The sequence below is a fragment of the Mytilus californianus genome, unplaced genomic scaffold, assembly GCF_021869535.1.
Source record: "Mytilus californianus isolate M0D057914Y unplaced genomic scaffold, xbMytCali1.0.p SCAF_4, whole genome shotgun sequence".
NCBI lineage: Eukaryota > Metazoa > Mollusca > Bivalvia > Mytilida > Mytilidae > Mytilus > Mytilus californianus.
The window spans coordinates 105507167-105534799 of record NW_026262690.1 but is presented as its reverse complement, the minus strand read 5'-3'; the positions used below and the strand labels follow the sequence as shown (position 1 = coordinate 105534799).

The 27633-nt window shown below is 32.6% G+C and overlaps 1 protein-coding gene across 2 annotated transcripts in view; it reads left to right on the top strand.

Annotated features, from left to right (window-relative positions):
* The window catches only part of LOC127738986 (putative amine oxidase [copper-containing]), a 55250-nt gene extending 46818 nt beyond the window's left edge, over positions 1 to 8432 (top strand). Inside the window, exons 2-4 of one of the 2 annotated variants that reach the window (XM_052250490.1) lie at positions 1844 to 1895; positions 3518 to 5463; positions 8094 to 8432. In XM_052250490.1, coding sequence (XP_052106450.1) covers positions 1844 to 1895; positions 3518 to 5463; positions 8094 to 8396 — 2301 coding nt within the window. In that variant the 3' untranslated portion in view covers positions 8397 to 8432. The remainder of the gene's footprint in view (positions 1 to 1843; positions 1896 to 3517; positions 5464 to 8093) is intronic. The other variant, XM_052250492.1, reaches the window with a different exon arrangement.
* The last annotated feature ends 19201 nt before the right edge of the window (positions 8433 to 27633 follow it).

Genomic DNA, 27633 nt, shown 5'->3' with positions numbered 1-27633 from the left:
AATGTCAGTACTAGTATTCACCTCAAAAGCTAACAAAACCTTTAAACAAACTTATTAAGAAGGGATATAGTTAAGATACTGTTGTCAGGTCATTAAAGATTGCATATTTTGGCTTTAATATTGATTCACTTATAGGGTCTTTGCATCGGAATTAAACACATTTATTTAAAAACCAGTTGTTGGCATGCCACGGGTTATGTTCTTCTCATATATTTTATGATGGTATAATACTAAACACCTAACAGGAGGGATTGTGCCTGATATTCATATGATGAAGACATAATCTTTCAATCAGTTTAATTGAGGTCTGGAGCTGGCATGTCAGTAACTGCTAGTAGTCTGTTGTTATTTATGTACTATTGTCATTTTGTTTATTTTCTTTTGTTTCCTATTCTGACATCAGACTCGGACTTCTCTTAAACTGAGTTTTACTGTGCGTACTGTTGTACGTTTGTTTTGTCTACATTGGCTAGAGGTATAGGGGGAGGGTTGAGATCTCAAAAACAATGTTTAACCCCGCCGCAATTTTGCGCCTGTCCCAAGTCAGGAGCCCCTGGCCTTTGTTAGTCTTGTAGTCATTTTAAATTTTAGTTTCTTGTGTATAATTTGGAGTTTGGTATGACGTCCATTATCACTGAACTAGTATACATATTTGTTTAGGGGCCAGCTGAAGGACGACGCCTCCGGATGCGGGAGTTTCTCGCTGCATTGAAGACACATTGGTGGCCTTCGGCTGTTGTCTGCTCTATGGTCGGGTTGTTGTCTCTTTGACACATTCCCCATTTCCATTCTCAATTTTATGTGTATCGCGCATGAATACGTTACGAAAGAAGTTTCGGCAACATCATCTATCAAAGTGTATACTAAAGGAAAAATTCAAATGCAAATCATATAAGAATTATTCAGAAGTAGCATTTTGTTACATGTCATGACATTACGTTTCATTACATTTATTATCAAAGGTTAAATAATTCAAAGTCGTGCATGAATAAACTTTTGTAGGATTTTGTTATCGATAAGGAATAAAACAACACTTAAGCGACTATGTATAAATTCCAACAAAACACAAAAAGAGACATGGATTTGAATACATAATAATATTAAGAAGAATGTATAAGTAAACGTATGACAATTAAAACTTCATTACCATTACACACAACTCGTTTATATGTCAGTATAAACTACAAAAAAGATTAGATAAAAGTTGGTTCAGTAGATATGTTTAAGCACAAGAAAAACCAAAACACACATAACCATACAAAAAAAAAGAAATTGAATAATATGAGATGTAACTTATATTTAACAATCTAATATTGGATTTGAAATTTTCGATAGACTTCGATTGAAATTGCAATAAACCCCATTCATTTTACTATAAAAGTTGCCCAAGAGTCACAGATACCTTATAAAATTTCAAAAATTTGCACATTTTAATGATTATCGTGTGAGGTGAACATATTCAGCATTTTGTTTTACTAACAGACTTTAAGAAGTTACTGATTTCTTGTTCTAAAATAAACTTCGTCCACTTCATAATTTTATAAATCAGTTTCATAAGTCGAGAAACTCATTTCCTAATGTATGAAAAGAAGATATATATAAAGAAGTATACGTTAGCGAGACAGCAGTTAGAAAAAGTAACAAAATGTTCATATATGTTACAAGATTTCATGAGGTATCGGACTACTTAAGCAACAAAATGTTAAGTCATTTTCCGTGGGCAAAACGTACAATAAAGTATTTTCAGTCGTATTTAAACATTAACAACACACAAAAAAAGCGAAAACAAGATAATGTTGCCTTGGATATTTATGTAAAATGCCAGATCTTAATATTGTTACAGGCATATGGAGAGAAATGTGATCAAATATTCTACAAATGGATGCTCAAGTCAGGCAAGTATTTTACAATTGAAACAAACACTTATGTCCTTACTTACGACCTTCAAGTTTAAGTTGTTTCTTTTGCAATATTATCTGCTTAAATTTTAATTATGACTTTTTATGAGCTAATAAAGTTTTCTATGAAAAGAAAAGTGGGTAATATGGGGTAACATATTTTACCCTGTATCGTAGGAAAAAAACCCAAGGAGTCCGAACATCTGACAAAAATTCCTAAACCTGAAATGACTTAATCCTTAAGATACTGTTGATACTATTTGTTCCCTCTGTAAATGTTTCAAATATAGCTAGATTTTGCTATCAATGTTGCTTTTCCTATTCAATTGTTGATGTATAATACTTACTGAAATTAAAAAAAAAAATGATTTGATGACTTATCTACTTAGGTTTTGAATTTGGCTATTCGTTTAAGATCCCTTTCGTTATATAACTCTTCATATATTCAAATAAATGTACATCCTCGGGTTTGTTTGTTTCTGATGAAGGTTAATTCCTTACGCACCCAGCAAAATGGGCATTAAAACCATAAATCGAGGAAAGTATAACAACAGATTGATAAACACAACTAGGGATGGAGTCGGGATTTTGAATGAATATCATAAAAATGTCCCCAATAACCACGTCAACCACATCAAATCTCATTATCAAAATTTTCAAATAAATGCAAAATTGGTAAAATTTGATTAAAATTGTCATGAACAGCAACGGTACTTTTTCATGTATGTACAGAAAAATTATTACAGTATACTTTCAGCATGTTGTTTAGCCTTTTTAATATTCAAATTCAAAACGTTATGTTTATCGAATTTTGGGTCCTCAATGTTCTTCCACTTTTTGAATCAAAACAAAACCATAGGTAAACTGTATGTTTATAATTTGACCTTTTTAACTTTTTTTATTCGAGCCTCGCTGATGAGTCTTTTGAAGATAGTCGCGCGTCTGGAGGACAAAAACCCTGGTATCTTTGATGATTTGCTAAATCAACTTTTGAATTCTGACGCCATGAGTTAAACTGATTCAGGGGACATTTGCCTTGCATTTAAAGTATATTTGTATACATCTATAAAATTAAGTAGCTTCCTATATTTTTTTTTAATATTTTCAGAAATCATTTAGAAATATCAAATATCTGAAGTTTTGGTAACGTATCTTCGATTTAAAGCATATTGATTTCAAAACATGATAACTAATAATGACAGATTATCAATATCTAAGACCTAAAGCTATATATAAGCACGTCGGTAAAATATTTAATGAGCGATGCCTTCATGTAAGATATCTAAGAATAATACCGAAATCTTGTTCAGTCATGGTAATATGGCAAAATTAATTCATAAATGAAAGGAAGTACTTTCTAGCAAAAGGCAATACAATCTTAATAGTCTGACATTTCATGATTGTGTAACACATGAGTTGAAGTATTTTTGTTAAAACTACTATAAAAAGACAGGCGAAAGATACCAACAGGACATTATACATGTATTATTTAGGAAAATAGATTCAAAATTTGAATTCTGAAAAAAAAGAGCAGACAGTTTGAATTACATCTCTATTAAAGCCAATATTGACCTCAAATTGTTACTTTTCGTTATCATTATCATCTTTTCTTTTTACAGCCAAGAAAAACATTCCAGTGTGTAGTCGTAAATCCAGTTTGTATGGTAATGTGGACCTGAGGGAAAATATTAAACCATCTGTTTTTCGTGATTTAACGAAAAAGGAAATAGAAGGTCTGCTAGATTACCTTTATAACCGATCAAATTTAAACCTTACTATCGCAGATAAAGCAGCAATTAATACGAACTATATTTTCATTTCTGAAGTATTTTTGCCACCGAAAAGAGACGTTTTGAAGCATTTAAATAAAGGTTGTGTTCAGCCTACACGGGAGGCCCGTGTGATGATTTTTCGAGGCGCCTTCTCCATTCCAGATGTAATAGAAATAGTTGTAAGTCCTTTGCCAAACCCGACTGGTTATCGTCATGTTCCTTACCGACCGAAGTCTATTCCATTTATTGATCGCCCTATTGACGTTTTTGATTTGAGTATCACGCCATTGCTTGAAAAAATTGATAAAGTTGCAGGAAAAATGCTTTATGAATTATATGGTGGTCGTTTAATTAATTGTAGCGATCGATGCTTGTCTTTCAATGTCAATAGTCAACTGACAACTCCGCTGTCTGGTGTCAGGAAACGTTTATGGTTTAGTTGGTTGCAACAATTCACGGAACATTTTTTGTTACGGCCCTTAGATTTTGCAGTCCTCAGAGAAGTAGATAATAACGGTAACGATGCTTTAATCAAGATTTGGTTTGATGGATCATTATTCAATAGCTTAGAACAAACAGTTGCGTACTACTATACATACAAGGCATATATCATTAAGGTCCCTTTTCCAACAAGCGATAAGAAAGGTGATCGGACTGTAAATTCAAGAGGCAAACCATCCTTTAAAAACCCTCTTAAAGACCCATCACAAGTATCTCCAGACGGGATACGATACAATATCGACGACAGACATGTTTCATATACGTACTGGGAGTTTGATGTTGGGATGTCGGTATTCTACGGACCACGATTAAATGATATTCGCTACAAAGGTGACCGTATTGCTTATGAAATAAGTCTTCAAGAACTTGCCACTTTTTATTCCGGAGATAAACCACAGGAACATGTACTTAATTTCTTAGATACTACCTGGAAGATTGGTGCTTTAGCAAAATATTTACATCCTGGTATTGATTGTCCAAATGATGCAACTTTTATAAGTTCCTCTTTTAAAGTTGACACACAAGATAAACCTTTGATTAATGAGCGTGCTTTTTGTATATTTGAGTTCAATACTGGGATGCCTCTCCGTCGCCATAACGGTTACTTTAAGTATCTCCATCGATTTTACGAAGGAGTTACAAATGTGGCGTTGATCGTCAGAACAATTCCTACGATTGGCATTTATGATTATGTCATAGATTTTATTTTTTTTCAAAATGGCGTCATAGAAGTAAAAATAACACCCACAGGAATAGTGACAAGCTCATGGCATGAACATGACAACCCGTACAGTTTTCAAGTTGATAACAATTTAATGTCGCCATTACACCAACATCTGTTTAATTTAAAAATGGACCTTGATATTAAAGGTACAAGTAACAGATTCGAAACCATCGACATAGAACCGGATGTTGTTGATAACGTATGCCACAAAAATCGAGGGGCTAAAATTGTTCAAAACAGATTCATCAAAAGATTGAAACAGACGGAACTTCAGGCGGCTTACAAATTCAATTTCGATTATCCGAAGTTGCTTACCTTTGTCAACAATAATAAAAAGGACAAATTCGGAAATTCACCAGGATACAAATTGTTAAATAAAGGTATGACTAAGGTGATCAGACCGCCAAATGACGGAAACAACCCAGCCGTAAGCTGGTCCCAGTACCAAGTCGCAGTCACAAAATACAAGGACAGTGAACCATACTCTAGCTCTGTATATACCCATTCAGATAATCCTGTATTTACTTTTCAAGAATTTATCGATGACAATGAGAAGATTGTAGACGAGGTAAATATGTTTAATTGAGTATATTTTGCATTTTGACGGAACATTATACTATATATTGGACTGCAATACTCAGGAACACTTGCCCTCACACTGTTGTTGATGTTCTATTTCATTTTTTATGTTTGAAAGCTGATTTATTTCGAATTTAAATTGTTAATGATGGTAGGAAGCATATTTCGTGTCCACTGATACCTGTATCATAAATTTATATTGCATTTATGTAATTTAGATAAGGTACACCATTTTCCCGATATAATCAGAGAAAGTTTCAAATTCTGTATCCCTTTCCTTACCGAGCGTCTTTATCATATCTTAGATTTGATTGTCGATAGAGAGAAAAGTAATTGTAGTGAAATTTGTATTAGGTTAAATGAGGAAAATGTGTACCTTGGCAATAAAAAACAACCCAAAAAACTTTGGGCAATCCTTTCCTTAGGTTGTGTTTTCGCCTTTAGAATACATCCTTTGGTTGTGGATTGACGGATATTTTAGTCTAGGCAAACACAGTATATTACTCAGTTGAAATTTAAATTGGCTAAGAACAAGCTTCAAGTGCTCTTAGATCGGCATCTTATGCTTTTGGTAATTCTGTTGGAGTTTTCTATTTCGTTAACGCATTTCTAATGATTTAAACCCTTTTAACTGATTTGTACAGTTTCTTCTTATTTTGTAATATTGCACCACTGTCCTAGGTAACGGGTGAATTAAGCAATCACCCCTGCCGAATTTCCTAAGTCAGAAGTCTGTTATTCGTTTTACTGTTGTTGGTTGCTGTCTATCCTATTTGTTTAGTCTTTTATTGTATAACAAATAAATCAGGTCGTGGGTTTTCTCTTTTGAATTGTTACATAGTTGTCAGTGCCCTTTATAGCTTAATAGACAGGGGTTGCTTATTGTTAATGGCCGTACAGTGCCACATATTTGTTTATTTAATCGTTTTTGGTCTCTTGTGAATAGTTGTCCCCATGTAAAATAAAGGCAACAGTAGTATACCGCTGTTCAAAAGTCATAAATCGATTGAGAGAAAACAGATCCGGGTTACAAACTAAAACCGAGTGAAACACATCGGAACAACAGAAACACTGATGTACAACAAAAGCAAACGCCAACATTCATAGAAACGGACTATTTGATAACAACTGCCATATTCCTGACTTTGTACAGGACATTTTAAAAAAAAAATGTAGGGCTGAACATGGTTTTATGGCTAGCCAAAACTCCCGCTTGTATGGCAATGTTAAAAAATATCGCTAAAATGACAACACTACGTGACAGGAATACAGTACAAACAAACGCAAGAACACTCAGCACAGATAAACGCAGAATAACAACGGACATCTTCCTTTAACAACAGTACAGCACACTACAAACAGTGACGTATTTTTGTGACGTATATATAATCTTGAAATTCATACAATTTGATGAAACGAGATCCAAAAATTTACAATTATTTTCACAATACTAATCCAAATCATAGTGTATCTCTTTTTTCAATCATCAGACGAAAATTTTAAGAAAAAAAACTTTGACTAAAGAATTACCTCCCGTTAACAGTCTCAACTTTTCAACAACAAAATATAAACGCTTTTCTTGAATAGGAACATGTTAACTGAAGTAGTACTATTCATGGATTTAATTTTTATCGTAACGACATGAACATTCACAATTCATACAATGAAACAAATGATTTATTGATTGATTAATTGGTGTTTAAAGCTACTTTTAGCACTATTGTGCTATTTCGTGGCAGACAGTTTTTATTGGTGGAGGAAGCCGGAGTGCCCGGAGAGAACCACCGACCTTTGGTAGAAGAACTGAGGAATAGATTACCTTTGATAACCTTAGCTGCATTTGACAAAACTTTCAGGGTTTTTGGGTCCTCAATATTCTACAACTTCGTACTTTATTTGGCCTTTTTAACTTTTTTGATTTGAGCGTCACTTGATGAGTCTTTTGTAGACGAAACGTGTGTCCGGCGTACAAATTTTAAACCCTGGTTTTTATGATGAGTTTACTGACAATCCTAGTAAAACGAATCAAAGACAACAAACAAACAATTAATCATTAAACATATGTTGACCTGACCTCGAGTACAGATCAGATTTTTATATCAACGTTATGTAGCGCTCTATTTGTAGTACATCCGATTCCCTATCTTTTTCTTTTGTTACCTTCATTTTTCTTATCTTAATCGATTTACGAAGTTCGAACATTGGTACTGTACTGAAGCAATAATTAAAAAAAAAAAAAACACACACAACAATGATAAAAATAAACCCTAGATATCAGAATTTCATAGGAGCTGGACGAAAAAAACATGCAGATTTCTGATTTCTGATGTAATGCTGTAATTTACACATTTATACATAATAAAAAAGGGAGAACTATTGAACTGTATAATTATTTAACCATTCACCTTTTCTAGTGTTAGTTATTCAAATGTTCTGCCATTTATATGTAAATAACAGCAATACAATAAAATTTCGTTTGTATAAAAAAGAAACTTTCAAGTTATCGGAAGATTTACACAATGCAAATCTTCTTTCAAACACACTAGTGGTCAAGGAACTAATTTGGAAGCAACGTGAGAGAATTAATATATGATTTTCTAAATGATATGTGTTTAACAGGATCTTGTTGCATGGGTTACAATGGGTATGCATCATGTTGTACAGAAAGAGGATATACCTGTCACACACACACCGGGTCAATCGCACAGTACATTCTTGATACCATTTAATTACTTTGATGAGAGTCCTGGCATGTCGGCGGGAAATGCAGTACGCTTAGATCCAGTAGATCTTAATGACAAGACTAAGATGGTGAAAATCGACCGACTTGGAACCAAAAGTGATGTTGACTGTATCCCTAAAAAAACTTATTACGATGCAACATTGAAAAAAAATCCTTGTCTTGCTATTGAGTGTTTATAACCTTATATATATAACGAATAAATGAATAATGTTTCAGTTTCTTGTTGGTCTTATTTCCTTTATTCAAGTCGCATCTAATTAACTATCTTCTCTATAAGTAAAAAGATCTGGGGCTTCTATTTAATATCAATAAAACAGCAACCCAACGACTGTGATTCCAGACATGATTTCGTAATAAGTACTGTTTTTACAAACATTGTGAAATGCAAGGACCCATACCAACTTAATAATTTTTTTTTCGGATGGAAATACATGACTGAAGTTTCCTTCGGCTTGTTCAAGCAAATTTAAAAGAAAGTACATGTGATGTCAGACGTTAATAGAATCTTTCGTACCAAGTTGACATTTTGAAATCATGCATTTTACGTTTTTTAATGGGTATAATATAAAAACTTCAAAACAAATGATTTATATAAAAAGAAAAAATATGAAAAGTCGAACACTAAATGTCAGTGAAGAAAAACGTAAAACGAACTTTTTTAAGCTTCTACTCTATGATTGGTTTCATGTATTCCCGAGGAAAGACCGTGCTGTATACTTGGTACCCATGGGTCTCATTTAGCAATTTTAGTATGATTGGCACTGGAACCACTATCCATCAAAAGTCGACTTATGTGGATAAAGCTGGTATCAAAGCAAGAATGTTTTTGAGAATTCACCTTGGAACATTTTTTTCAGTTCATTTCATTGTGTGACATAGTTTTCTTTATCTTTCCATACTGTTGATGATTATGATTACTTTCTAGTAATGAAGATTTTCAAAAGCTACACAAAGTCATACAATTTTGTTGTCATTTCACGCACGAGGAACACTTTCATATCAATATCTAAATAAGGAGATGTTGTATGATTGCACAATTGAGACAGGTTTCACCAAGAGTCATATTTAAAAGTACCCAGCATTCAAAAATTATAAATAACTCAGAATGACCAAATGAAGCATACAAAACCATTAGTCGTAAAACAAATTGTCAATTTGACACCATCGGTTCTCTTTCTTTTTATAATGACCAAAACTAAATGTGTTTATACTGCAACTGTAAACACTTTTGTTATTTCTTTTTTTCCATTCTAGTTATCTATTTTAATTTATTTCGTAAGGTTACGTTGGGTTGCTTTCAAGTTCATATAATTCCAAATATTTGCCTTTTTGAGATAAAAGTATCAGTACGTGGACTTAACCGTTCTGGAACTGTGACAAGCTACGACGGTAGACAAAACGTTACGTTAAAAACAAACATATTTTTATGCACCTGTCCTAACTCTTGTTTGAATTGTAATACACTAGTCATTTTTGGACCCTTTATAGCCTCTTGTTCGGTGTGAGCCAAGGATCCGTGTGGAAGGCCGTACTTTCACGTATAACTTTTTATACATAGTGACTTGGATGGAGAGTTTCTCATGTCTCATTGGCACTCATACTACATCTTCTTATTTATATATACCTTATTAAACAAGAAATAGGTCCCCAACCGACACAAAAATATATAGAATATCCAACTCATAATTTAAATTAAAAAAAACAACATGTGTAACAGTAATTATAATAAACATAAAATATCTAATGATAAAAAATTACATAAAATATAATTCAAGAAATGTATCCTAGGAAACAATTTTAATTTAAAGAAATACCCCCGAGTAATACTCCTTCACAAAGAGAACTGTACACAAGCCAACTAGATATTTTGTTTGAGAAAACAGGACCGAAAGTGAAGGTCATGATTTCAACACCAGATCACAGTTCTGTTGTAGTTCTGCTAAACTTTCCTTAACAACAGCCTGTCTTGACCTTACAGTTTTAAGATGTTATTAGTTAACTTTGCTCCTACTTGCACCGGCGATGTTAGACGAGACGTCGAAGACTTACCTGAGTACAGGAACAAACTACATAGAACACAAGAGGGGAAAATTTCAGGTGCAGATTATTCTGTAAACAAAATAGAAATAAAAAGTGTCATACTTTCAATTGCCAAGCAATGCAACAAAGAAGATCTGATAAGACAAAAGGTGAAAGGTCAAGCAATTAGACCAATGGATGATACTATAGACACTAAATACCAAAATACGCTGTGGTCGTGAAAAGGATTCTAAGAAGGCCAGTTTATACTTATTGAGAGCACGGTACTTAAATTGTCTCTCTATGATAAATTCATAGCTCCTGTCATACTTATAAAAACTTGCACTTGCGTGACCGCGAAAATTCAGTTAAACTACGGATAAGACAAAAATATTTTTTTACTTTCATGATAAAAATAATCTTGAGGATATATGTTTTTCACTCGTCAAAACTTTCACATTAAGCTAATAGTCCTTCTAGCCTCATTTTAATTTTTTTATTTTTTAAATATTTTTAACATCTAACCAATGGATGTTAAATTAAAATAAAAGTTTGAACAATGTAAATCCCTCTGAAATACTTTGATGGTTAAAATTTTAAATTATAATTTTGACACAGATTCATATTAGTGTCTTTATAAGGATTTTAACGCTCTTTATCAACGTCTATGTTTTTAGTTCAACAGTACAGTACTGTAGTACTAGTAAGTACTGGAACATATTCTATAGAGAAACGGAAAATTAAAAAAAATATTTAAGAATATATTATAATGTCACTGAAAAAAGAAATTCTGTAAAAACAGTACTTTAATAATAGCCAAGTGACATACTGTTTAATTTGAAATCATAATTTTAATTGGATAGTACAGAAGCGCTCTTCGTCCATTAACTCTAAAAAACCTTCTTCTCTGAAACTACCGGACCAAATTAAAAAAACGTGAACAAACGCTATTCAGCCCCATTCTGTTATTGGGTCAGACGTCAGGCGCTACCCTGATATACCCTGTCTTTTGTTTGTTGTCCTCAGGTTTTGTTGTTAACGTATTTTGTCGGGTACTTGATGACGGATAACGTTTGACGTCTTTAGCCGAACAGTTTTATCTTTTTTTACTTTGTTCTATTCGTGTGTCCTGGTTCATATTCTGGACGCTATTCTTTGTTCCTTTCAATTGGAAAAACGGATAACAGAAAAACAAATAATGAAACTTCGAAATGGAAAAATACTCGTTCGAAGGGTATTTACACGTCTCAATCTTCAAAATTGCTTATCTAAAAAAATACTACAATCAGTAACATTTTTAGTAACAAAATTCGTGGTTACCCTTCTAGATATAAGTGTCATGCCAAAAAATGACTTACACGTCCCCGTCTTTTCACCAACTTGGTCAACGTTTAATTAAAGGTCGCAAATTTTCCTTAAATTTTGAAACTGATATCAATTGAAAAACTAACAGTATTATATAATTACTCACATGAAACAAACCGGGATGCGGTATTCAGTACGTAAGTGAAACTGGACGATATTTATCTAAACGCACGCAAGAACACCTTTGTCGTTTTAAAAGACCCCATAAATTCAAAAGTATCATTTATCAACACATTAAGAAGCACAATCATCCTTTTAAATATTTAACAGTTCAACCTTTAAAAGTAGCTAATAAGCAGCCTGGGGAATCTCATTCAAAATTTGTACGATCTCGGAAAATTATTGAATTAAATTGGATTAAAAAATTACATACAGTCTATTCTCTCGGTCTTAATGACAATATCATGGGAATTGGTGATACATCAAGAACAGATTATGTTAATAATTTGGATATAATTTCTAAACCAGTTCGTAAAAACCGTTCTCATGGGTGTAGAATAAATCGCAATCAAAGAAAATTTCGTACCAACAATACAAATATTTCGGACCTAATTTCTATTTCAAAAAAACAACGGTAGATATTATGTATTAACCAAGCTCTGTTCTTTACCTATTAATAAATTACATCAAATTTGGAGGAATGCAACACAATTCCATATTGCAGTCCTAAGAATGAAATCGTCTAAATTATAATTGCATATTGTTATTCTAAATTGTTTCCCTAAATTGATCGCCCTGAAGATCACAAAAAAACATTTTATTAAAATTAAATATGTCAATAAAGGTTTTGATTTTGTAAATATTGCCGGTATTTTTAATGATCATTCTGCTAAAGAACAAATTCCTGGCTATTTTGATAATACTGAACTCCCTCTTATTTGTTATGTTTACAAAAAATCTACCCGGAAATATGTGTTTATTACAGCGAAGTGTGTAAAGATGTTAATATCAGTGACAATACACCTACGTCATAAAATTGCAGTAATTCCGAATACAGTTATGGCCCCAGTTCCCATGTTACAAAAGGAGACATTAACATCGTTCGTGACCGAGAGTTGAAATTATTCCTCAGTAAAGGACCTAAATATCGTCCCCCGTCAATTATTAATTGGAATGAGTGTCGTAACATCATCCACGACTCACTCCGTACTTTCTGCTCTTAATGGATAAAACGAGAAAAGCTGACAAGAAATCATTAAATTCTTTTTTTAATTCGATAATGAACATAGTTGATATATGTATTCAACATTTTAAAGGACATTTTACTCATAACAACAACCATAAGAGCCCTATTTCTCGTATTAAACATAAGCTAAAAGAACTTGCCTAGGAATTTGTTTTTGTCCCGGCTGATAAGGCTGCTAACAATATCATTATTGTTTGACGTAAATTTTACATTGAGGTTCTGAAAAAGAAAAATCACGAATTCACCAACATTACAACTGACTCCATTTTCGAAAAATGACATCTGTAACAAACATAAACTTTGAGCTACCTCTTTACAAACCGAAGCAAATACAATGAAAGTTCCAACTATGTACTGGCTTCCGAAGCTGCACAAAACTCCTTACAAATATAGATTTGTTTCGTCTTCAAGCCATTGTTCCACTACTAAACTATCTATTCTTCTTACTAGTACACTTGGTACAATGTAAAACCTGGTAATAAATTGTTTAAATAAGGCCTTTTAAAAAAAATAGTGGAATTAATTACTTTTGAAGTGTCAAAAATTCGTTGGAAGTACTTGATAAATTGCATGCTTATATTGGTGATTTCGAATCTGTTCAAAGTAATGATTTTTCTACCCTATATAATACTTTGCCTCATAATCTTATTAAGAAAAAATCACACACCTAATTAAATGGGCATTTAAAAAGTCAGAATGCGAATATATATGTTCAAACTCTTTTAGGTAATTTATTAGTAACAACAAACAAAAGAACTATGTCAATTGGACCTGCTTTGATATATAATTGCCCTTGATTTTTTACTAGATAACATTTTTGTTCGCTATATTGTCAAGTTATTGGAATTCCAATGGGGACTCACTCTGCACCACTTATTGCGGACCTGTTTCTGTATTGTTATGAGTTACAATTTATGACTAAAATCAGCAAAGACCCATCGAAAAAACATCTGATTCAAAAATTTAATAACACTTTAAGATAATTAGATCATATATTGGCTCTCAATAATGACGAGTTCAGTATGTACACTAACGAGATTTATCATGCCAAACTGACCTTAAATAAAGCTTATACTAACAATGAACACTGCCCTTTCCTGGATCTTGATATCTATATCTTTAACGGGAAGCTTAATACCAAAATTTATGACAAAAGAGATGATTTTTCATTTCCTGTTGTTAATTATTCATTTTTAGATGGTGACGTTCCCTTGTCAGCATCTTATGGTGTTTATATATCTCAACTTGTTTGATTCGCTCGTGTATGTAAGAACGTATTTGATTTTAACGAAAGAAATCTCCGTAATACTGAAAAATTATTACACCAGGGTTTTCGATCTCACAAACTAGTCAAAACATTTACTAAATTTTATCATCGGTACAAGGACATCATTCGTAAATTTAAATTAACATGCAGACATCTTATACGTTCAGGTATTTCACATCCAATCTTTCATGGTAATTTTCTTTACAAAGCACAAAAATGTCAGCATTCACCTCAAAAGCTAACCAAACCTTTAAACAGACTTATTCGGAAGGGATATAGTAACGATACTGTTGTCAAGTCATTAAAGATTGCTTATTTTGGTATTAATATTGATTCACTCATAGGGTCTTTGCATTTGAAATAAACACATTTATTCTAAAACCAGTTGTTGGTATGATACGGGTTATGTTCTTCTTATATATTTTATGATGGTATAATACTAAACCCCTAACGGGAGGGATGGTGCTTGATTGTCATATGATGAAGACATAATCTTTCAATAAGTTTAATGAGGTCTGGAGCTGGCATGTCAGTAACTGCTAGTAGTCCTTTGTTAATTTATGTATCATTGTCATTTTGCTTAGTTTCTTTTGTTACCTATTCTGACATCGGACTCGGACTTCTTTTAAACTGAGTTTTACTGTGCGTACCGCTGTGTGATTCTTTATTCTACATTGGCTAGAGGTATAGGGGAGGGTTGAGATCTGACAATTCATTTATATGTTTTGGAGTTTAGTATGACGTCCATTTTCACTGAACTAGTACAGAATTTTATTTAGGGGCCAGCTGAGGACCACCTCCGGGTGCGGGATTTTCTCGCTGCGTACAAGACCCATTGGTGGCCTTCGGCTGTTATCTGCTCTTTGGCCGGGTTGTTGTCTCTTTGACATATTCCCCATTTCCATTCTCAATTTTAAAATCATTATTAAGTTATTTAGCTTTAAAAATGTGTCTGATGATCCTGCATGCCAACCAAGATGGCTGATATGCTAACAATAGAACATAGGAGTAAAATGCTATTTAAAAAATAAATTATGACTGTTCATTAGAACATTTCTTTCAACTCAATATGATAAACAGCATCAAAGCAAAGAATATGTTAAGATATTCAAGTTTTCAGAATTTAATTTGGAATGTTGATAAGTTTTCCTCTTGTTGCTCAGTCTTTAGTTTTCTATGTTGTTTTTGTGTACTATTGTTTGTCTGTTGGTCTTTTTTTTAGCCATGGCGTTGTCAGTTTATTTTCGACTTATGTGTTTGAATGTCCCTTTGGTATCTTTCGCCTCGCTTTTAAGTCTTTTGTGGATTTGAATTTTTTGGGACGGTGGTGTTCGTAGACATGACATAGATGATGTTAGTAATTGCTGATTACATTTTCTAGAGTATATTTCATCATTTATGCGAATTGCATTTTAATTTTAATTTTTGTCCACTACAATATCTGTTGTATCTTCGTAAAGTTTTGGTGCTAATTTCTTATTCTAGGTTTTTGTATTTTACTATGCAAATGTGGGGTGGCGAAACTGATTACTGTTTATAAAGTTAGATGCGCAAAGGGAAATAGGTCGCTCCAAGTTGTTTCCATCTTAACTTTTTCTGATATTTCGCGCTTATCCCGGATTGTTGAAATCCCTACAGTAAGGTAACAATCAGTTTATTGTATACATTTCCAAACTACTGACGTCCACCAGACCGAAAGTTGATGGGGTTATCTCGATCAGATCTTGTCAGAAAAAAAAGATTGTCATGCGTGCTCATAACAATTTTCCATGTTGGTCGCTTTTATAATTCCCTTCCTGTCTTATGACTTGCAAACCACACAAACAGGAATGACCGGGGATTACTCTCAATAAACAAAATTGCGAAAATTGGGATGAGCCTAGATTATGGTTTATAATATTAAAATAACTTTAAAATGCAACGATTCACAATGAAACCTACAAACTTAACTTTAAATATTACCCAAAAGCAATTTATTTTGATCTGGGGGCAAGTATGAATATTTACTCTTTCCAAATGTGATCTATTCGTTTTTGAGTAAAAGTTTGTCATTTTAATAACAAGTAATATTGCCTGCATTTCTTTCAAATTATTATTTTCAATTAGCATCTAGGAATACTCATGCTGGTTTGTCAATCTAAGTTTTCTACCTGTCTCATCTAGACTGACATCTTTGTTAAGGAACATTTAAGTATAATACATAAACCGTGATACATCGGGTCAATATAATGTTAAAGAAGTGTTATTTTCATTTCCAATCACTGTGTTGATACCTACCTTTTGGACTGTTTCTCCCAGAGGGTATCATCAATTCAGTAGTCAGTGCTTTGATACTGACATGACTTTTAACATAACATTTTTAAAATTCTTCACTGACAAATTCAGAAATTATCATAAAACCAAGGTTCAAACTCCCTCAGGCAATATGGCATTAGATGAATTTGGCTACTTTTTAGGCCGCTTTTGGTCATAAAGCTTTACATATTCAGGCTTCATACATCATTGGCTTTCAAATGTTTTCGTATGAGCGTTCCTTATGAAGGTAAATCCAGAAAAGCGCATCGGGCGTAAGAAATCAATAAAGTGTCATTTTCATTCCATATATGTTTAACATTACTTCTTTTTTCGGATTTGAGAGACAGAATTATTGAACAGAAGTTGCTGTTTTCCATATGTTATTTTTGATGTGGTTGGACCTTTTATTAAGTCGATTTTTATGTTTTCATTGCTCTGTTGTGTATTACTTTTATACTGTATCGTTTTCTATTGAACAACATGCACAGAACTTTTGATATATTCATATCACCAGTTCCTGTTTTACTTGTAAAATAGACTAAAACTCCGAAATAAGGGACATTGAGTGAGTTTATAGATTTGTGTTTTAGTTGAATTTTTGTATTTTTACTCATATAATTATATATATTTGCAATCGCGTTTATATGATCCGTTCATCCTATTTCGACTTTTCAAAATTCAAGAGTCTATCCTAAATTGAGGTAAATTATATGGCCTGCCAAATACCGTTTCGATTCCTAACATCACTGAAGAGACATAAATTGTCGAAATCCGGATATGGTGTACTAATTTTTGCACCTTTTGTTTGCGGTATACCATCTTCTTTGCAAGTTCATTGTTTTCTGTTTAGTATTAAATTAATAAATAAGATCCATTGTGTTACATATGATGATCTGTTTATTTGGCAATCGCCAATGGCAGTCAGCAAGGTTTAAGAATATGCGTTGTTCGACCTTCTAGTCAAATGCGTTTTGTTAAAATATACTTTTTCACTTTTTTGGTCTATTGGAAAATGTTGTTTGTGCTGTATTTAGACCCCTCTACCAAGAAATTTGTTTTGTATTCAAACCTATGATTGTGTTGAATAAAAACCGCAATTTTTATAAGTGTGCATGCAAAACAAATTTCTTGATAGAGGGGGGAAAAAGTATATATCAACAAAACGCATTTGACTAGCAGGTCGAACAACGGATGTTCTTAAACCCTGCTGACTGCCATTGGCGATTGCCAAATAAACGGATCACCAGATGTAACAAAATAGATCTTAACTATTAATTTAATACCAAACAGAAAACAATAAACTTGCGGAAAAGATGGTATACCGCAAACAAAAGGTGCAAAAATTAGTACACCATATCCGGATTTCGATAATTAATGTCTCTTTAGTGATGTTAGGAATCGAAACGGTATTTGAAAGGCCATATAATTTACCTCAATTTAGGATAGACTCTTGAATTTCGAAGAGTCGAAATAGGATGAACGGATCATATAAACCCGAAGGCAAATATAATACAAACTCAAACGAACAAATATAAACAAGTCAAAATTGAAAAAAACGTTTAAACCTATATATATATATATATATATAATTCGTCTAAACAACAGCTCAACAATGTAAGATCTGTAAATTTGCGGAAGCAAATTATTTGTTTTTCCCTGGCCGGGATTCGAACTCATGCTACTGAGATATCGTGGCACCAAATCGCCTTGCACTATGCCCGACGCGCTAGAACACTCGACCACCTAGGCTCTATAAAATAAAGCTTTCGGTGGCCGGGTGTTACCTTTCCTCGTCAGTTTTTATCTAGCGTCGTAACACAGTACATGATATATAAGGCATGAAGATGGAATTGTTACAGATCAGCTGAATTAGCTATTGTAAAGGATCCTACAAATTAATGTAAGATGCAGTCACAGAAATAATTATATTATAAGTACGTCTGAACTTATATATATATATAAGTCTGAAAATTACACCCAACAGTGTTATATTCGTTTCAAGTCACCCGTTATGAAGCATTATCCGTATTGTTTCTCATATATTATTTTATTGCTTTTAAAGGCTGGTTTAGAATTAGGAATTTTCAGTATTACTTACGATTACGGTTTTTTTTTCATTTTGGTGTGGCTTTATGCATTTTTATCGCCACATATTCCATTGGCAATATTCACAAACTTCAAAGCCGTAATTGCATGCCTTCGCAGTAGTAAATTCGTTTAAGAAATATTATCTGAAGAATTACCCATTCAATACTTTAGTGTTAACAGGTAGAGTAATAAATTAATCTACAAGTCCTCGTTAAGACGTTTCAAAATTCGAATGTGTACACATGTTTTTATATTAGATTGATAAATCGATAAATTGATTGTTGATCGCTAAACGTTCAGTGTCAAATTAGTTCGCTCAAAAATGAAGATAACTTTAACTTTGCATTAGAGTCAATGCCGTCATACGCGTGCATATTAAGATTCACCAATCAGATAGTGATGGACACTCAGCCATACAATTTGTGTGTAGGTGCATTGTGGATAAACTTACTATGAGACTAAGTGATAAGGGTCACACTAGCCATATTTCACTGACTATTACGATATATATAAATTACTGATAAAAATCCAAATATATAAATTGGGATATTAAATATATAAATGAATCTGGAATCATACAAAAGACATGCCACTTTGGCTATCAATTTACACTTCAATTAATTTGGTTACGTTTTATGTAAAGTCCCAATTACCAGATACTAAGAGATTGCAGTCATATATCATAATATTATGGAACATTTTGTGCTATGTAAAAAGTGCTTTCAAAATTAGGCCATTTTTGTCAGCGTTAAATGCTTCTAGACTTTAGTTAAGAATAAGACCGAGTTAAGTTCGATTCTAACAAACCGTAATTCGTTCAACTTGATTAAAGGACACATTCATTAGAGTTTGGTATGTTCGTATGAATGTCCTGTATTTGATTCTTCAGCAATTTGGTTTAAATTTCACAACTATGTCAAGATCTCAGATACCAAGCGATCTACATTCATACAAATTGACACTAGTTAGTATCAGATTCTAAACAATCAAATAACTTGATTTAAGAATGATTTTAGGAGAGATAATAAGCTTTCTTATAATGCGGTTCTCTTCTTAATTGGCATTTGTCGCCTCAGTAGATTTGGTCCAGTTTTTTATACAATAAATGTATTATTCACACGTGTATGCATACTGAAAAAAGGAGGGAAATATTAAACTGTGCAATTTTTAACCATTCAGCCTTCCTGATTTAAATAGTGCATTTTTTGCTAGCATTTGATTGAAAATATAAGCAATATCAATAATTTTGTTTGTCCCGACATTAAAAGAAACATTATTGGTTATTGGAAGATTTATGCAATAAAATATTCTTTCAAACACTTTAGTGGTAAAGGAACTAATATGAAAGCGTAATTACGTGAATGAAATAAAGTGTGATTTCCTAAGTTCATGTGGAGCAAGATCTGCTCACCCTCCTGGAGCAAATGAGAACCCCAGTTTTTGGTAGGGTTCGTGTTTATCATTCGTTTGTTTTTCCATTTTGTGTTTTGTGTACTGTTGTTTGTCTGTTTGTCTGTTTGTCCTTTTCTTGTTTAGCAATGGTGTTGTCAGTTTATTTTCGACGTTTAATGAGTGAGTTCTTAATTTTGCCATTTGATAAAGGAATTTCCGTTTTGAATTTTTCTTGGAGTTAAGTCCTTTCGTTACTTTACTTTTTACCTGTCACACACACACACCAGGCCAATTGCACAGTGCTATCTTGATACCGTTTAATTACTTTGATGAGAGCCCTGGCATGTAAGCAGGAAATTCCATGGGCATAGATCCAGTGGCTGTAAATAACAGGACAAAGACGTTGAAAATCGAACGACTTGGACCAGTTGAACGGCAAACGCCTTAATCTGACAGATAAAGGTCAATCTGTCGACACAAAAAGTACCCGTATGTAAAATGTTTACGCCCTCAAACAGCGCCACCTATAATTTGTTCTTCGTCGTCTTTGAGAATGATGTTCCGTTCTGTAGGAATTAAAACATTAAATTAACTAAAACATAGAATAGTAAGTGTAGAAAACAAAATAAAAGATATATTTTCACATGAATGGTTATGCATGATACGCTGGCAACGTGCGCAATGTTCTTTAATCCAAGATTGAAAATTAGTTTGTTTCCTACGTTAAAATGGCGATTCCAATGTTTACATTTTTCCATCAAAACTGACACGATTGCGTGTCCGGCAATGAATATGCAAATTTTTTATGGTCTCGGGTAGCTTAACTAAATTAATGACATTTACTGTTATATTAGTTACAAAACCATCCATCGTTACGAAAGTGGAATGTGTTGTTTGTGTACACCTCTTGAATGTTGTGTATTCAATTTTTTACGGTAAAAATCAATGTTATTTTCATTATATTTCCATGCATACACTAGTCATAACAACAAATACATTTTTTCATAAAACTTTTAATGTAAACAGACATGTTTAACCGTCTGCCTTAAAATAATTCGTGTAAATAAAGCTGATGGGTCGTTCTAAATTCAAGCACAGCAGACAAACACGTGGTCGTTCATTGATGTTTGTTAACTTAAAATGCACGTTGTTGTTACTGTATACTTAGAAATAACCACTATTTTGTTATTATTGTTTAACAGCAGATATAATTAGTTTTTACAAATGCATTTTATTGCTTTCAAAAGTTATATATCCACCTTGCCTTAGAAATAGGTCTAGCGCTAGGTCCAGGGACTTAAAATCCTATCCTAGGTTCTTATAAAAAATTTAGGCTGTAATGATGTAAATTACCATGTTTACATTACAGCTGCATTTTTTCCATTTGATATATTTCATATATGTACATAGAGAACAATAGAGTATATGTACATGGGTTTAATTCCCATCCTAGGCATTAATTTTAATCAGTGAAAGCAAATAGGGCAGATTGGCCAATATGCAGTGTCCCCACATCTACTCTGTTGTTCCTAAGTCTCAAAATGCTGCTCGCTGTGGCTGAGTCCCCACCATCTTTCTTTTCTAAATATACAGCAGCTCCTCTAAGGATTAGTAAGGGAGAACTTTATATATAGTCCAGTGGCTAATTCCTGTTTTTTTGTCTCTCTTATATATAGATGTATGTACTGATTCCAGATTAATATTTTGGGCTATCAAAAATAAACTATCAATTAAAAAATAATTACTGAATGTTTTTTTTCATTAATTGAATAATAATTTATTGCAATAATACAAACTAGCATTCTGATATGTGATACATATATAACTATATGCAACTTTTTCTGAAATGGTAATAATCTAGTTATGTCATAAAAATGAGATTTTCATGAGGTTTTTATTAATGTAAATAATGCGATTGAATTGATTATCTTAATAATAAGAACTCGCATTGTGATTTGATACTATGAAGATTTTTTCCGAAATCAGAATAATAAATCTCTCATTTTTGTCCATTCTTTAAAAAATTTCTGAATTTACTGTATTTAAGTCAGCTGTGTTGTCTTTTGTATTTCAATTGCCTATGAATTTTAGAGCAGTTAAATATGAATTTGGATTAAATTTTTAAGTAGATTCAGTAAATTTAATGACATAATACATTTGTAACACTCTTTTATTTAAAAAAAAAGTATATTCAGACTGACTTGGATGGAGGGTTATCTCATTGGCACTCATACCACATCTTCTTATATATATTTATTTACCGATCAGTTTAAGTAATCATTCATTATTCAATCAATAATTTAATTAAAGGACTTAACAGTTATTTGTAGGACTTTTGAATTCAAATTTAAGAAAAAAAAATCAAAGCTTGTAATGATAGAAATAATGTGAACTGCATGATATCATATTGCATTTCAGCTTTTTGTTCAGTTTTCTTTGTGTTGATTATAATGTCTTAAACCCATTTCTGGCTTTTTGGATGTTCAGATTTTTTCTCTTGATTTAGAGCCAGCAGCAGAACTTGTACATCTTATATAGTTTCTAATCTTAAAGCAGGTATAATAAAAAAAAATAATTCTGTCCACGGCAAATTATCTTTTTTTCATTCAATATCAATGTTCACAATTTTGAAGCATGGATTGTCTACATTTTCTTTTTTTCCATATTGTATTTTAATGTAATGCAAAGTAATATTCTATTGTAACACGAGTTCTGCTGATGAACCCCTCTTGTATATGATTTTTTGCATTAAATAAGATATTTCTGTTATCCCCCTCCCTTTATAAAAGACCTGTATCTGCCGAGAGGTTCTTGCATTCCTCAGAATTTGCGATTGTTACATCAGGAAAAAGGCTATCAATAACTATGCCTGACGATTACTGATGTCACATAGCAAGAACCCATCTCTTTGCAAATTATAGAAAAACAAAGTTAGTTTGGTAACATAAATGTATTGTTTAAAAATATCAAGAGAAACATTCCCATACAATATCTCTGTCAATAAGTTATTTCTCCACTCTTAACAGTGAAATGATAAATATGTATATTGATCGGCAAGCCTCGCATCTTGAAAACCAAAATGTCTAGAGGAGAGAACTACTGTTTCACAATTGAAGCTGTGTTAGAATGTATAATATCACTCTTTTTCCCATATGATCAACATAAACAAAGTGACAATAAATCTATAAGTTCTTCAGTCTAAATAACTTTGTTAAATCTCATTACTGATGCAACATTTTCAGTGCACCAGAGTAAAAACTTTCTATTTTAGATACTTTTTATTATATATATATATATATATATATATATATATATAAATTAATCTAATTGAAGTCTAATTTACAGTGAAATTAGTATTACAAAAACTGTTCTAACAACCTACATGTACAAACACTGAGTTTATTTTCATATGCTTTCTAAGAATATTGATACAAAGAAAGTAAAACAAAGACTTGACATGTATCATTCCATCCATCAAAAGGGTGATTAAGAATAAATAGCAATTTATAAATAAGTTCCAAGTTTCAGAGGAAAGTTATTTATGTATAATTTTCTTCTTTGGAAGTTTTCAAAAACCTGTTATTTTCTTGAAAAAATGCCATATTCAACCGTTCCATGACTATTTTAATGTTACAAAAGTAAAGGAACATGAAATATGGAATACTTATACAAGAAAGTGTCGAAATATAACTACAAACATTAATTTTACTCGAATTTACTGTTGTGAACTTGCAATTTCCTACAATGCGTGTACGGAGTTATCTCCCTTTGATCTCCACTTCGCCACAAATAAGCTGATACAATTGCGTGTCCGGTAAATTTAAGGTCGATTATAACTAAAATGTAATCTGAAAAAAGGTTTTACTTCATATTTTATACCCCTCCACACATTACCATACATATTTAAGGAATAATTAGGGATTTTCCGTGGACCTACGTAAATTTTCAGAAAAAAAGTCTCACTTCACTTGTCAATTTAGTATACTTTAACAACACTTTTTAGTAATAGATATAAAGAATAATAAAGCTTAAACACTCAAGATTTGAACACTTTTGAGTTTTATTAATGTATGAGTAAAAAAAAGACGATACGAGTCAAAAAACCACGAGGCATGTACGTTTACCAAAAAACCGTAAACTCTGACCTTTTGTCACGTGACCAATGTCTTGACCTTAGAAGCCATTAAATCGTTTGCCGTCCAACTGGACGTCGTATGTAAACTTAAAACAAAACTTATCACATAACAATATTGAAGAAGGATCCTATTGTGTTTATAACCTTATATATAATGACAAAAGTATCAGTGTATTTTAGGTTTTCTTTCCTACATGCAAGTCCAAATATTAGTTGTTAGATATAAGAAGATGTGGTATGAGTGCCAATGAGACAACTCTCCACCCAAGTCAAAATTATAAAAGTAAACCATTATAGCTCAAAGTACGGTCTTCAACACGGAGCCTTGGCTCACACCGAACAGCAAGCTATAAAGGGCCCCAACAATTACTAGTGTAAAACCATTCAAACGGGAAAAACCAACAGTCTAATCTATATAAAAAGCGAGAAACGAGAAACGTGTCTTTTTTCAAAATAAAATAAGAATTGGGTGCCTTGTAAGTGTCAATAAGACAGCAACCCAACAACTCAGAGACCATACCCAACTAGAAAACATTTGTAGCATAATAAACAACCTCATTATGGATGCAAACACATAACTGAATTCATAACGTCGTGTTATTCCAGCAAGTTTGGAGGTGGGTTCCAGTGATTTCAGACGTTGACATAATTACATCTTGTGGATATCCAATATTAAGTTAAGTCCGATGATAGACATCAATAAATATTCGTCTTAAGGTTTTTAGATTTAAATTGTTTTATTCTCATTTAATCTTTCATAATTTCTATTTTGTAACTAATTGTTTATTTCGACAAAATCAAGACTGAAGACATTATTACGAGGGGTCTCATTATGCCTTCTGTTTTTGTTTTGTTCTAAAAACTTCAAAAAAAAAACACACAAATAAAAAAAAAATGGAAAGTCGAAAACAAATTGGAACTGTTACAAAACATTCACATGAACAATACCGAAAGTTCAAGCTTGTACCCTCAAATGTACTCCTGAGGAAAGATCGTGCTGTCTAATTGATACTTTTGCGTACCATATAGCAATGTAAAAAGATCATGAGATGTAAAATGTTTGTCAATAAGTCAACTCTCTACCATAGTCATTTGATTTTGATACAACTGTTATCAAAGCAGAAATGTTTTTAAGAATGCCCCTTGGATATTTTTTTTTCTGTTTTTTTCAGATTGACACGTGTTTTACATTTCTTTATCTTCCCTTGATTTTAATGCTAATGGCTCTTGATGAAGGTTTATCAAAAAGAATTCTTTGAGTGAGTTACATTTTACCGGCATTCAAAGTCTGGGTACTGAATACGCATTAAATTCTCGCTAGGCATTAGACAAATATTCAATCCAGTCATATATCCATGTGCAATACTGTCCATTAGAACTGTTAAGTGAGTGAAAAGATTTCGACAAATTAGATTTACGACCTATGTCGATGCTGAGAACACGGTTGGAGTATTAAAGGATAGGCGAGGGATACCAAAGGGACATTTAAACTCAAAAGACGAAAATACCTAGTAAGCTACGATGTTTGCAGAATGCCATTTGAAGCTATTACACATATCTTAGTAGTTACTGGCATTTTTTAATTGATGATTTTGCTGATAAATTGACGGTTTTTAAACTCTTGATTTTCTGCAATTATGTGATGCTTAACCAGAGTTACACTCAAGAGAGACGAAAGATTTCATAGGGGCATTCAAATCTATAAGTCGAAAATAATCTGACAACGCCATGGCAAAAAGGGAAAGACCAAAAACAAAACAGTACACAATACACAATATCGAAAAATAAAGACTAAGCAACACAAACCCCCGCCTGAATTCAGTTGTGATCGTCTTAGAGATACTGTCAAATATGCTGAAAATCAATACCTGTCAAGATTTTGTGATGAAGACGAATCAATCGTTCAAATAATCAATTTAGATTCATGTTCAAAATAACAAGATCGAGCATTTAAAGGTATTGACTTCATTTACGTCATTATTGAAAAAGGCTGGAAATACTTCTGTTAAGACATTTAGCAATTGATAAATTCTGAAACTCTTTAAGAAACTAAGGTTCCAACTCCCTCCAAGGAAAATTTGAGACGGAAAGTCCCTAATCAAATGGCAAAATCAAAAGCTCAAACACATCAAACGAATGGAAAAAAACTGTCATATTCATGACTTGGTACATGCATTTCATTACGTAGAAAATTGGTGGATTAAGTTGACTGTAGAAAGATTTGGCTAATCTTTTCTGCCTCTTTTGTTCATATAGGACCCACAGTGTTTAAGCATTTATCATCCCAGGTTTTCAATTTTTGGGCTGGAACGTTCCCGATGAAGGTAAATCCAAACATGCGCATTTATAAAGTGTTACTGTTTTCATTTATTCTGCCTAGACGTGCGTAAATTATATCAGTGACTCTCTTCACAGAGGTAAACGCTTAACGGATGAAAACGCATTTTCTGTAAAGTTTCTCAATTTCCTTTTGTTTCATTGATAGAATTAACATGAACTCGTTCAGTGTTCAGTTCGAAGTTAAATTTAATCACTGTACAGGTGTTTGTCTGGCGTATTGAATTTTAAGCCTAGTACCTTTTGTTAGCTATTATTCGTGTTTTTCTTTGTCCTATATGTTCTCCCATTTATTTGTATTGTGGTCCTGTCATGTGATGTTGTCGTTTTGGTGTTGTGTTTGACTTTGCCATTAAAGCGGGAGGTTTGGCATGCCACAAAACCAGGTTCAACCCACCATTTTTTCTTAAAATGTCCTGTACCAAGTCAGGAAAATGGCAATTGTTATATTATAGTTCGTTTCTGTGTGTGTTATATTTTTAATGTTTTGTTTTTGTTGTGTCGTTGTTCTCCTCTTATATTTTATGCGTTTCCCTCAGTTTTAGTTTGTAACCCGGATTTGTTTTGATCTTTATCGATTTATGAATTTCGAACAGCGGTATACTACTGTTGCCTTTATTTAAGGAAGCATGTTGGTGCCTATATTAGATAGGACTTTATTCTAAAAATTTTAAGATTAGGAACTAACAATAAAGTTAAATTTTTACAAAGTAACTATAAAAAAACATAATGATAGGTTCTATCATCATTAATCAATGAGTTTTTTTTTTTAAATGCACAGCTAGTGAGGACCATTTGATTACCGACAGGAGAAGAGGAGCAGGGCTGGACTTTAATGTGGACGTAATATTTTTTTGAACCTATTACTTATTTGGCTTATTCTTTTTTTGCGCGACTACATAACTATTTTGTGCATGCTGTTGAGCTAAATATCAATTTATATACTGTCTTTGGCAAGGCTATTTTTCCGTCGGCTCAAAGTAAGACCGAAATCACTATCTCACCCAAATTCATTAACAATGATCAGTAAATATCAAAATAAATGGTAAGGGTAAATTGGGTAGGGAGAAAATGAGACATTTTTACGATGATTTCCTGAAATTATGATCGAAGAATCATAATTAAACCAAAAAATTGGTTGGGATATTGAAAATAACCTATACTGTCTCTCATAGGCGTATACAGACAGTTTTGGGTTCAAAGGTAAAACAAAATTATAGACTTTGTATAGCAACTTCGCCTTTTTCAAACATCACTTTGTAAAAGAATAATATACACTTACACAGCAAAATTACTTTGCATTTACTCATTCGTGTTAATTCTGTGCATGTG